The 13,299-nt window shown below is 52.7% G+C and overlaps 1 protein-coding gene across 2 annotated transcripts in view; it reads right to left on the bottom strand.

The window, feature by feature from the left end:
• Positions 1–13,209, bottom strand: part of TTC28 (tetratricopeptide repeat domain 28) — an 82,125-nt gene extending 68,916 nt beyond the window's left edge. For both annotated transcript variants that reach the window (XM_020801849.3, XM_072983164.2), the window contains exons 1-2: positions 12,911–13,209; positions 7,318–7,596 (exon numbers count right to left, since the gene is read on the bottom strand). In XM_020801849.3, the coding sequence (XP_020657508.3) occupies positions 7,318–7,596; positions 12,911–13,024 (393 nt within the window). In that variant the 5' untranslated portion in view covers positions 13,025–13,209. The remainder of the gene's footprint in view (positions 1–7,317; positions 7,597–12,910) is intronic.
• Positions 13,210–13,299: the final 90 nt, after the last annotated feature.

The raw sequence follows: 13,299 nt of genomic DNA, 5'->3' as shown, positions 1-13,299 counted from the left end.
CCTCTTCCAGTACCAACCTAGAAAAGAGCGGGTCTGCAAGGTGGGTGCAAAATAGCCAGAGAGAGAGAGAGAGGGAGAGAGAGAGAGATGCATTCATTAAGCAGCACTCTCCCCCATTTTTCACAGCTCCTCTTCCCTTCGATTTTAACTATTTAATGTATATTTTGCCTGCAAGAATCATCAGTACTTTACTTCTCGACAGATGCAAAGCATAAGAAAATCCCTGAGGTTTTCCTCCAAGAGCATCTTGTGCTGATTACAGAAAACATCTCTCATTTGCAGTACCGTATTCCCCTGCAAGCACTCCCGTCATTTATTCCGCCTTCTTCCTTTCCACTCACAAAAAGAAAGAAAGAAAGAAGACACCATTCCCACTGACAATGGCCTTGCATTGCCTTTGACTGGCTGCTCCAGGCATCTTTTTGCCCAGAATGACCCTTAAATGGCCACTGTTCCCCCTGGCCATCTTCAGCCGTTGACAACTGTGTGGCCCTCCTGATTTCCGGAGCGGAGGTTCTGGCATGGAGCATCCAAAATCCAAAGTGGTCATGAACACCGGGATTTGCAACTGCAAGCAGCTGTCGCCATGCACATCCACAACACTTTCTATTGTGGCTTTCTAGGAATCTCCCCCTCATGACCAGAACTTGAAAGTAGTTACTACAAGGACTTCTTGGAATAATTTATAGTTTACCTTTCCTTTCTGGTAAGAAAGGTATAAGGAAAGGAATAAGCTACTTATTAAAACACACGGGTAACAATAGTGGCAATTACTTTTTCTAAAAAAAAATTAGGGGGAAAATGGGAATGCATTACTTTTCAGGTTCTCCATAACTTTTCACCAAACCACGTCTTACGTTATGATCATTTCTGAGCATCTAAAATCAGATCCTCCCCTTCTGAACCTGTTATAAAGGCTCTGGAACTGTTGTTCAATCTCTGAGGAGAGCATTGGTGGCATTTTCAAACCAGAGAGCACTGCAACGGGACATTCATTAACGCGGCAACCGGGTACGAATCGTTCCCTTACATACAGACACACACTTCACGTTTTGCCCCCAAATCCTCTTCTTGAACTGTTGCTCTCAAGGTGAATGCCCAGAAGCAAGCCGTTCAGAGCATAGGGATGGCCTCAGCCCCAGAGACCGAGGACATGGGCCTTGTGCCCCTCCCACCTTAGGTGACAGGCTTCCAGACGCTCTTTCTTCATCCAGGGGTGGCAGGACAGATGCCAGAGGAGAAGAACAGGAGCTCTGTGCTGCCACTTAGAGGCACTGGGCAGGCATTGCAGCCTCTCTCTCTCTCTCTCTCTCTCTCTCTCTCTCTCTCTCTCTCTCTCTCTCTCTCTCTCTCTCTCTCTAGCGGGGTAAGGAGCTCCACCTCCCTCCTCCCTGGGTGCCTGGTGGCAGCTCGCTCCTGAATCAAGCAGGACACAAACTGCTAAATCAAAATGAAGCATTTAATTCCGGCCCTGGTCCCAAGCTCTAGTTTCCAGCAAAGTGAGCGTTTGATGCTCAGTTCAGCACAGGGACGACAATGTGAACCCCTGCTAGCCCTGAAATGCTAAGAGGAGGAAAGGCTAGTAGTCTATGAAGGGAAATGGGTCATTGACCCACCTCAGATTCCGCTGAGCAGCAGCCAGCCCCCTCCCTGCCCATCTTGATGACGGGGGGGGGAGGGTTCGGCCCCACCTGGGTTTCCCTCCTGCTAACCTCCAAGTCTTACAGTTGCTGGCCAGGTACGTGAGCCGGCAGGAGGACAGCCAGTATGGGTAAGAGGCATTCCTCAGCCTGCCTCCATATGAGTGCCCCTCTGCCTGTTTGCTCCCCTGTGTGGGTACATGTGGGAATGTCCATTTTTGCCCCTGGCTCTGCACACGCTCCTGAAATGCTTTCCACCCCACCCATGTGAGAATTCAAGCAAAACAAAGTCTAATAGAAGCAGATCTAGCAAATCAGATGGGCGAGAGTGCCCCAACTTTAACCACGGCTAAGAAACCGGAGCCCTCACACTTCTGCCAAACCGGAAGCACACGATGAGCCATGAATTCAGAACCTGTTCAGCAACACAAGACACGCTGCACCCCACAGAGCCCTGTTTTTCCTCACACACACCCACACACCCCACAGTGCGTCCTCAGAGCTATGCTTCAGAAAGTGCCTTCTCCAAAACCTAAGCCTCGGCCACCACCTAAGTCACAAATGCTGGGACTCCAAAATCGAGAACACAAGCAGGCAGGGGCTTTCTCTGTGCTACTTTTAGCAGGGCTGCAGGTTGGAAAGGGGCTGGCTGGTCAATGTGTTACTGCCCCCAGCAGAGGAGGAGTGAGACGGCCAGCGAGAGATGCTCTCGAAAGTATCCCAGAACACATGTCTGGCTTGTGGGCTCCACACCAAGGAGGAGCAAACATGTGAAGCCTCGAGACAAACTCACACAACTGGAGCTTAGGACGGGCCAAGACACGCCCCATTAAAACAGCTCCATGTCTGAAAAACTGGAAAGCATCTCCTTGTAAATTGAAGACAGATTGCAAAGAAGGGGAAAGGACTGGAAGTTTCCTTGCTCGACAGAGCGAAAAGCAAGAGCTCTATTCATTTATTTTAAAACTGTCTCAGAGCTGGAGATTCTTCACCCCTAATCCAGCTCATCTCCTCGAACGGCCACTTTATGCAGCCAGGATTCTACCACAGTGCAGATTTCCTGAAAAGGCTCAGTGTGAAGCAGAAAACACAAAGAGAAAGGGAAAACTTAACACGCCATTTGCTCAGCGTATGGCAGTTAACAAAACTACAGCTGCTAACAAAAACCGAGTTGGAGTTCCAAGGGGTTGTTTTTGCCACGAAAGGGAAAATGCAGTGGAATGCATCCGGCACCCTTGCAGAACTTGTCGCCTGAACTCCCTTGACTGGTGAACAGGAAGCAGGCAAATTGGAGAACCAAATGGCTTAGGAAACAAAATGGAAGCTTACAAATACTCCATTAAGGGAAACAATCTTCTCGGTCTGCTGAGGGATTGCCCTCTGAACTGCTGGAGCAACGACAACGTCACGCAACCCCTGCATGCATGCGAAGGAAGGGCCTTCACAACAAACACAAGGCAGGAGGTCCGAGGCGATGCAGAAGAAACATTGCTGAAATGGGGGCAGCCGGAGAAGCCCAGCCTCTTTGGCACCTCTCTCGCTCGCTCGCAATCAGAGACGGCAAGGGCCGCAGGGACAAGACGCTCCGCAGAGAGAGGCTCTCAGGAATGAAATCTTCGCTGAGCTGCCATGGAAGGAGCACATCTTTTCCCCATTAAAACAGCCCGTAAATACGAAAAAAAAAGGAAATGGCCCCATTCCTTACGCACATAAAATGTGCAAAATGAAAAGATTACCCAAGGAAGAAAAAAGGAAATTGAAGCCCAGACGTAAGAGCCGAGAGATTTTGGAAAACGCCAAAGCCCTGCAGGCAGGGAGGCAAATCCCTCAACCAGCCTGGTTTCTGCAGAGACCACTTGGTGCTATGCACAGAGAGAGAGAGAGAGATGATGATGATGATGATGATGATGATGCTCTCTGACTTCAAGCCCAGCTTCTCCCCAAAGCTGTAACCTTATACTTCCTTTTTTAAAAAAAATTAATCATAGTCAGGTCTTTTTGCATGAAAACATGCTTCAGGGACGTACCAAGTGTCCCTTATTTTCCTGGAAAGCCGGGCCTTTCCACAGCATTCCAGGGAGAGACTTTTCTATCTGGCAATTCCATGAGAGCTGGAAAGGGTTCGTCACTAGGAGATTCATGGGATTCCAGAAGAGAACTAAACGGTTTGTATTTAAAGCTATATGAAGGGCAGGTGCATCCGAAATTAGAAAGAGTTTTTGCCATTTAAACCTAAGGGCGGGTTCCTCCCTGTGGCTCTCTACCTTTAAGTCAGACTTGAGCTGGGAAGACCTGAAAAGGAACAGCGCCTTCTAAAAGAGGACTGCTGCCTGGCACAGTCGCTCTTCGCATAGAGAACTGTCCTCTGTAGGGGGAGACATGGAGCCACCCTAGGAGACGGATGGCGCCTGCAGAGAAAAAGACAGACCCTTGCAGGGAACAGTTTTTGAAGGATCGTTCAGGTTAGAAGAACCGCACGACACCCCCCCACACACACACACACCCCACCATCTGTAGAAGAAAAAAGTGTTAATCCGTGTGGCATTCCACAGCCCCCCACCTCTTATCCCATACTGAGTGTCAATCGGTGCCAAGTTCACAGGGGCTGCTTGTAAAGGGATGAGAGCAACAGAGAACCTCAACGCTTTGAACAAAAGCGAGTGGCTTTATCAGACACCAGCGATGAGGATAATGCAGCCGACAGACTTGCCGTTAGACTGACAAAAGCTCGGGGGCGCGATTAGATCGGGCTGCAGAATCCATTACGCCGCTAATCAGTTCCTGTCCCTGCGTCTTGGCACTCTCTTCAGTCACAGTGACAACAACAGTACAAGAGGAAGGGGCAAAGGAACAAGCTTCGTTCCCTGCTCCCCCCTCAACACACACACACACACACACACACACACACAGAGAGAGAGAGAGATTAAATATGCAGGGGGTTTTGAGCAGCACATGCCTGAGGAGGCCAAAGGGGCACCTCCCGGACTGGACTGGATGGATCCACGGTTCACAGTTCCCGCTTACAGTGGATTAATAACCTTCATCTCAGCAGAGGCAGTGGAGTAAAAACACCACCAAGTTGCCATGGAGATGAAAGCACCAGCAGCCTCAGACACAAACATTTATGGGAAAATGGGCACTTTCTTCTGAGCCATCAAGAATAAAAACAAAAAGGAGAAGAAGAAGAAGAAGAAGAAGAAGAAGAAGAAGAAGAAGAAGAAGAAGAAGAAGAAGAAGAAGAAGAAGAAGAAGAAGAAGAAGAAGAAGAAGAAGAAGAAGAAGAAGAAGAAGAAGAAGAAGAAGAAGAAGAAGAAGAAGCAGCAGCAGCAGCTTTGGATGGCCTTTGCTCCCCACCACCGCACTCCCCAGACGGCTGAGCAGCAGAACAGCCTGGAAGCTTCTCTGCCTGCTGGCCCTCAGAGGTCGGGGACAAACCCAATGCAAGGAAGCCCTCGGCTCAAGAGGCTCGCCTGCCATTAGCCACAGGGTGACCCAGAGAAAGGGAGGCTGGGGGAAAGCAAAGCCACAGGGACCGCCTCATCTCCAGCAGCTGAAGGGTCTCCTCGGCTTGTAGAGGCTCTTAACATATTGCTCTGTCTTCTGCCAGCCTGTGTCTTTATTTAGCTCCTCCTGACCTGGCAGATGGGGAGAGGAAAGGGCCGGGAGCTGATCTGCCCCTTTCCTTGTGAAGAAAAAGAGGCGAGGAGGACCTTCAGAGCAAATTAAAAATAAAAACACTGGACAAGAAAACGGTGCTAAGGAAACTACAGTACTACTAAGGAGACAGGCAATTAAAGGACGGATGAATGGGCAGGTAGGTAGGCGGGCGAGACGGACAGACGGAAGGAAGGAACTATTTTAAGAACTGGCTCATAAAAGAACCCGCCCACTCTTCTCTGGCCCTGCCAAGGGAGCAGAGGGAGGTCACAATTACTTGGAAACTGCTTTACTAGAGGCAAGGAGGAGTCACAGGTAAAATGTGGCTCCCAGCTCGCTGTGCGAGAGCAGCGTCTCAGCTCTGCGTTACGGCTCTTTTCTGGATGTGGCCCATGACTGCAAAGGCTGTGTTCTCGGGAGAAGAGGCAAATTCCTTGCTGACACTCCTCCTGAGAACACCCCCAACGCAGAGACAGGCATAAAGAGTAACACATGTTCCGAAGCAGGGGCTCTGGTCCAAGACTCCACATTGTGGACAATAAGGCAGCTTAACTGAGAGAAAGAGAGAGTGAGAAAGAGAGACAAAATGTCCACCTACAGACACAACGTATAGATCCACAATTCTCCACTTTTGATCTCTTACGTTCCACCAATCATTCCATCAAAGACTTGGGGTCATGATAGAAACAAAAAGCCCAATTTCTCCTTATAGGAGAAGTCTACATGTTTACAGGCATTCTGTTATTATATTTGTCATCTACACTCCACTTAAAAGACATGAAAAAGTGACGAGAGATGAGAGGAAACAATGAGTGCCCTAAGCTACCTCTACCCAAAAGCCAGGGATTCCTACTAGCTAAGTCCAGAAGATCTCAGGTGGATAATCCATGGCAAGCTTGGGCTGTAGGGGACGGCATGGCAGGCCTCATGAGTAACAAGGGGACCAGAAAGCTTCACAATCGTTATGGAAACCATTCTGGCTTCTGGCAAACCTTTCCCCCCATACACACACAGTTTTCCAGGAAGAGAGTATTTGGAAGTGGTTTCCCATCCCCTTCTTCCGGAGATGCCCTGCAGCCTGCCCAAGGCTACATAGACCGGCTCTTCTCCTAGGAGTCACCATGGGGGGGATTCAAACTCCCAACCTCTGGCTCTGCAGACAGAGACCTCAACCCCTGAGCTATCCGTCCAGCACTCTCCCACCAAGGCAAATCAAGGCACAGACAGCTTGTGAACACCCCCTTACAGGCCTTCCCTGCCCCCCCCACCCCCGACACAGTGGCGGTCCTTCAGGACTAACCCCTGGGACCTCAAGGGGTACAGCAAGACTATTTTATTTCAGGGATCACATTTGGGAGCTATGTCCTGACTGGACTCTCCCCACCACCAACCCCATGCTTTCCCTCTTTCTTAAGATGATTATCTATCCTCTCCATCACACACAACCTCTTTAGAGGAAGGAAGGAAGTGGAGGCTGTGAGGATCTTCAAGGACAAAACAGAGCATCCTGGTGGTTTTGAGAGAACCCCAAACCCACCCCCTCTCCTTCTCACCTCACCCTGCCATGCACACATCCAGGCTCCTCAGCCACAGCCAAGAGGTTGCTCCTCCTCTGCTAGGTGGGGAAAGCCATCTCCTCATTCCCAAAAACACTGCAGGGGCTGAGAGAGGAGCAGGGCAGCTCCATTCCCCCAGCAGCACTCCCTTGCTTTTACCAGCCGGGGCGGGGAGGGGGGGAGAAAGAACAGCCTGTTCTCTCTCTCTCTCTCTCTCTCTCTCTCTCTCTCTCTCTCTCTCTCTCTCTCTCTCTCTCTCTCTCACACACACACACACACACACACACACACACACACACACACACACACACACACACACACACACACACACACACACACACACACACACACACACACACACACACACACACACACACACACACACACACACACACACACACACACACACACACACACACACACACACACCCCCAAGCAGGCAAGGAATCTGTGCTGCTTCCTACCTTGGGCCACTTGGGATTCAGCAGACGGGCTTGGATGGCATCGTCCAGGGCTTTCTCATACTGCTGGGTCTTGATGTACGCTGCGGAGCGGTTGCTGTACAGGATGCAGTTTTGTGGGTCGACAGCCAGGGCCTCACCATAGAGCACGATGGCCCCGTGGAAGTCGCCCTCGTGGCAAGCCTGGTTGCTCCGGCGAACCTTCTCCACAAACTCGGCTTTACTCAGCATGGGGCCGTCGGGGCTTTTGCCTTCCAAGTTCTTGGAGGTGAACAGAGAAATCTGCAAAGCGGAAGGGAAACGGCGTTGACTCAACCTACTGAACACAACACACCAGTGGAAGATGCAACAGTTTCTCAAGCTGCCCCCAGGCCACAATCACCATTAGGTCCAGTCTGGTTCTCACCGGTTGCACCCCTCATTCCCTGCTGAAAGTCTATGAAAGGCAATGGGCCAGAGGAGAAAAAGCCCAGTCCACACACACACACACACACACACACACCAAAGATAAGCTCCCTCCCTCAGCAACCAAATCTGGCCGGCTGAGCAGGTGGAATTAGCCAGAGATCTCCAAATGAAGGAGGAAGACAGATCTTCCCTCTGCTGTGGCCCCGGCCATGCACGTCAGGCATTGTGCCTCTGGCAGAACCTGGCACAAGCAAGGCTACCCCTGGTGAGAGGGCCTTCCAAAAACCCCTGCGTTCCTCTTGTGTGAGGAGGCTTCCTCCTCAGGGGTGCAAACCTTCCTTGTTTTGCGTCATCCAGAAACACAGATATTGCCTCCCTGCCCCCACTCCTCAATGTCAGTCTCTCTCATCTTTCTCCTCTAAATCTGAAGACCATAAATAGAAAAGAACCAAAAAGAAGTGGGGGGGAGCAAGATCCCTGACACACACACACCCCCAACACACAAAAGCAAGAGTCCACATCAAGAGGACACGCTCAAACACAGCCTGGGCACTCAAGCGCAAAGAGCCCATCACCAGAGGAAGACAGTCTCGCAGAGTCAGAGAGGAGCAGCCCCTTTGGCCTTAACTGCTCTTTCCCTGCTGGGAGCAAAGCACAGCACCCGTCTTGACAGGAGAACCAAGAGGACTGACAGATTCCAGGATATGCCAGAAAAGGGCTCAGCCATAAAGACCCTCAGGAAGACACGGGCATCCCCCACCCAGCCACCCACCCAAGCCCAACACAACTCCTGGCCACGGCACGGATGCCTAAGCCTCCCCCTGCTCGGCTCCCACGGGGGCCTTATGTTTCCCTAACCTGCAAGCCTGGCCTTTTATCACCTTTGGCAGGTAGAGTGAGAGAGAGAAAAGCGCCTCCGACTGTGTCTCTTTCACGACTCCCTCTCCACAGTCACTTTTCTCTCGTCAATTACAAGCGCCACCGCCTGCTACAAGTCCCCTGCTCAAAGGACATCTGGAGGGCCCCGGTCACCTGCCTGATCTATCTCCACAGGGAATCCCATCAGAAGGAAGGAAGCAGCGGGCGCTCCCAACCAATTACTGAGCCGCTGGCAGCTCCTTCCAGCTTGCTGGCTTTGCCTCTCAAGTGCGCCAGTCCTCTCACAAGATCAAGAGGAACTCATCTGAAGGGAGGCAGGACGAGCGAGCAAACAGTTATCTCGTTTAATCTTCCCTCTTCCTATTGTAGGGATGTCAAGGACGATAAAGTATACTATCAAACCGAAAGGGCAGCGACCCGCTGAATTTCTCTTTGGAATCAAGAGCTGCTCAAGGAATAGAGAAAAGATCTTAATGTTAGAAAAGCTAGAAACAGGAACAAGCATTATTGGAAAGCCAAATCAGGTGGGAGGCGCTACCAGCTGGAGAGGGACAGCAAAGTCTACTCACTCTAGGGCAGGTGTGGGCGCAGAACGTCTCCCCCCCCCCACAACACCCCTCCTGACATCTTCCTAGCTGTAATTCTCATGTGTTAAGCAGACCAACCCTGAAGGGCACTGATGGTCATTTTGCAGCAAGCCTCACCCCCTCCCCGCATGTTTGAGGCCAGTTGGGGGGGGTAATTTCTTTCAAAGTCAGGACTGGTCCTTTTGCAGCAGAAAAGACACGGGGTATGGCAGGGAGGCAGAAGGGGCCCTTCTAAGTCCTGTGGAACTTCTCCCCTTGAGGGAGTCACGGCAGTTCCTCTTTAAGTCTTACAACCTTGGGCCGTGTCAGAAAAGGCAGGTCTGGATGTCACCCTCTTGCTTGACTAAACATCCAACAAAAAAAGGCTTCAACGTTCCTGTGTTTCAAAAGGCTTCTAAAAGACCAAACCCGATTCTTCAGCGGAGTGATAAAATGGTCTCTAGCAGGAGGGAGCTGCCCCCAGCTGCGAAGTGACAGCTAGATTTCACTCAGCGCTTAATAGGATTATTTAGAAGTAGCTCTTCATCTCTGCAGGATTTACGGCATATGGCACTTGCATCACCCTCTCGTCCATTTCACCCCCAAGGAAGAGACAGCGCTTTTTTTTTCAACAAGTCTCTTCAACCACCAATTACGTGCCAAGAGGGAAAATATACATATCTCAACAGGGCACAACAGCTCTCGTGGAAAAAGGAAGCATGCAAACCCGAGGCATCCAAAGCGTTCGCCTCCTGCTAGAGGCACCAAGTAGCCACACACCATCGGTACAGTGTATGCTTTAAAAACATCAGACCCCAGTCCAATCCCAGACTCGGATTTTTTTAAAAGGATTGGGCAGGCAATAGGAAGTTATTTTTTAGCCCTAGAACCCTGCAGAACAGACAAGAGAAAGCCAGAGATGCACCAGCAGCCTGGCCTTGTGGACCAGTGGCTCCATTTTCCTCTGCCCCCCACCTCAAGCCCGGACACCCAAAAATGTCTTTTCCCCCTCCCTGTCTGACTCCACTGCCAATGTAATCACACAGATGTGGTCAGTTGTTACTGTCTGACAAGGCCTCTCTCCACCTGGGCAGCAGGTCCCTCTGTTTTCTAAACAGGCTTTTTCCATGTTATGCAGTCCATTCCTTAACCCTAGCCCTATATCCTCATAGCCACCCTGTAAGATCATTTGGGCCGAGAAAGAGAAGATCCCCGGCCCAAGGTCACCCAGTGAGTGGGGATTGAGAAACGAGTAGGGATTTGTAGCTAATGTTGGTCTGGGACAAGGGAGACCTGGGTTCAAGTCCTCACTCAGACATGAAATTCAATGGGTGACCCTCAGCCTGTGGTATAGTCTTCTGGACTGAGGTATCTCACAGTCCATAGGGCAGGACACAGTGGGGATGACAGCCACATACTGAGTTCCTAGGAGGAACGGAGCAGAGCAATATAAAAGTAATACACCAATAAGAGTCTTTGTCTGTAGCTCAGTTAAGTAACCTTAAGAGCCACGTCACCCAGAAAAGATAAGAACAGCAGGGATGTTCTCTACCACAGTACGCAATATCACAGTCCCTTGTGGGCCAACCCTTTGCCATTCCCCATCTCCCCCATGAAGCCACTGTTCCAAGCCCAAACTCAGCCCAGCTGAGCCAACAACCCATGGAGCCAGGAGGGTGAGGGGAGTTGGGCGTCTTATGCTTGAAATCAAATCCAGCAGCCTCACACTTCACCGAAAAGGGGCAATCCTCCTTTGAACCCAGCACTGTAAAAAGCAGAAAGAAACATGGGCGGGAGGGATAAACAGCAGAGGCAACGATAACAAAATGGCATAAATGCACACACAGGGAAACAGAAGGCTGGAGGATGAATGCAGAAAAAGGAAAATGGTGAGGGCCTTTTCTTCCCCAAAAGCATGTGCAAGCCCAGAAGCCAAACTATATTGCCATTTGCAAGGGATGCTTCTACTTGACGTGTGGGATTTGGGGGTGGGGGCATTGTTCTATTTCTAAAAAGCTTCCCTGACCTCCTAGGGCATCACCCTTCTATTTTCAAGCAGGTAACACAGCTGCGGTTCTTGCAGGAGAAGACACATCTCAGCTTCCCAGGAGCTCTGTGTAACATGGCAATGCACCACTTTAAAAGCTACGAGAAACAGACAGATGGCCAGGCAGGAGGCGTTTGAGAAAGAGTCAGAGGCCAGTCAGAGCCACAGGCAGGCGCTTCCTAGGCACTCCGCATCTCACATGAAACCCCCCCCCCCCGTGCTCAAGGTCCCTGAACAACCAACAGTCCGGTGGGCCCTTAAAGATCATCTGGTTTCATCTGGCCTGGATAACCAAACGACCCACCCACCCACCCCTGCGTGGGACCTCTAAGGAGGAACTTTCTCCGGACCATACAGTAATCCAATTCTTCAGATGTCCAGAGTGCAACCGGTCTCTACGTACAGCACAGACGGGCACAGGATTTCTGGCTAAGGGTGTCTTCTTTGGCACAACGTTCCGTGGTCTGAACAAAGCGGACTGTGGTCTGCAAAAACCAGGCACCAAACAAAACAGGTTTGCCTTGAAGGCGTCACAAGAATCTCAGTTGCTTTTGCTGCATCGGAGTAAAACCACAAACCCCCACTGGGGAATTTTTACAAGGTCCCCAGGGTGGGGGAAATGATGTTCCAGAGCATCTTCTCCACCTGGGATGGATTTCCAAATCTGCTTTTTCCTGCTCCCCCCCCCCCCCGTCCTCGCTTGCCTGCTAGTATCCCATCCCAGCAAGTCCAGGAATCCTGGCTAAGAATAGGCGTCCGGTCCGCCTCCACCCTCGTCCTTGGCAGGCTCTTTATTTACATCCTGCAGGGCCCTTCGGAGGCGCACAGGCAGGCGGAGAGCCTGGCCCATTCATCCCAGGCTGGCCGGTCCGAGGAAGGAGGGAGCTTCGTGGGTGGCGGGTGGGGGAGCCCAGAGAAACCGCAGGCACCCCAAGGCCAGCTCCCCAGCTCGGGGCACCCCAGCCACCCTCTCCCTCTCCTCCTCCTCCTCTTCCTTTGGGGAGGACTGGGCCTCCCACGCCTCTCTCCCTCCTGCCCTCCCTCTGATGCCTCCCAGGAGGAGGGGAAGGAGAGCCGGACCCCACCCGGTGGGTCCTGCGGGCAGGAGGAGGAGGGGGGCCAACCCTTCGCCCCAAGGCGCAACCCCCCCCCCCCGGGCGTCCCTCCTGGACCCAACCCCCCCCCCAAGAGGTGCAACAGGCATCCTTCAGCTCCTCTTTTCCAAGTCCAAGCCAAACTTCCCTGCTCTTCTCCTCTCCCTGCCCGGGTGTGTGTATGTGTGTGTGGAGAGGCTGCAAAGGGTGCAAGCTTCAGGCCCACACAGAGATCCACCCGCACCCCGACCCCCGGAGCCAGGGCTTCAGGGGCCGCCCGGGCAAACCCTCGACGGAGCCTCTCCTCCTCCTCCTCCTCCGGCTGACACGGGGGTGCACCCCTGTCTCTCATCTCGGGTCCACCACCCCGGACCCCGAAGGGCAAGGCGAGGAAGATGTGGGGGGGGGCGGAGTGGGGGGAGTCTCCCGAGCGGAGCCCCTCCCGCTCCCTTGTCCCGGGTCGGCGGAGAACGTGCGAAGGCGCCGACACGCGGGTGGCCCCAAAGAAAGGAAGGAAAGAAAGCAAGGAAAGGGAGGAAGGAAAGGGAGGAAGGAGGGCAAAGCAGGGAAGGAGGGAGGCCGGTGTCGGGGCTGCTCCTCACCCGGGCCAGCAGCGGCGTCTCCCGCGGGACGTCCCGCCGGCGCCCCTCGCCGCCTCCCGGGCGCCGCCATCGCCTCAAGCCCCGCGGCGGCGGAGGCGCCTGTTGCTCCTCCATGAGGGAGGGAGGGAGGGGGAGAAAGAAGGGGCTTCTCCCCCCTCAGCGGGACGGCGAAGGCGACGAAGGCCAAGAGCGGTCGGAGGGTCCCTCAGGGCCCTTGGCCGGGACGAGGGGGTGTCCCGGGCGGCCCCCGCCAAGCCTCCCCCGCGGCCGGCCCCGGCGCCATCTTCGGGCGAAGGAAGGGAAGGGAAGGAAAGGAGGAGGAGGAGGGAAGAAGGAGCCTCTCTCCCCCCCCTCGTCCCCGTCCCCGTCCCCGCCCGGCCGAAAGGGGA

Source organism: Pogona vitticeps, chromosome 14 (genome assembly GCF_051106095.1).
Source record: "Pogona vitticeps strain Pit_001003342236 chromosome 14, PviZW2.1, whole genome shotgun sequence".
Classification (NCBI taxonomy): Eukaryota; Metazoa; Chordata; class Lepidosauria; order Squamata; family Agamidae; genus Pogona; species Pogona vitticeps.
This window is presented reverse-complemented; position numbering and strand designations above follow the sequence as displayed.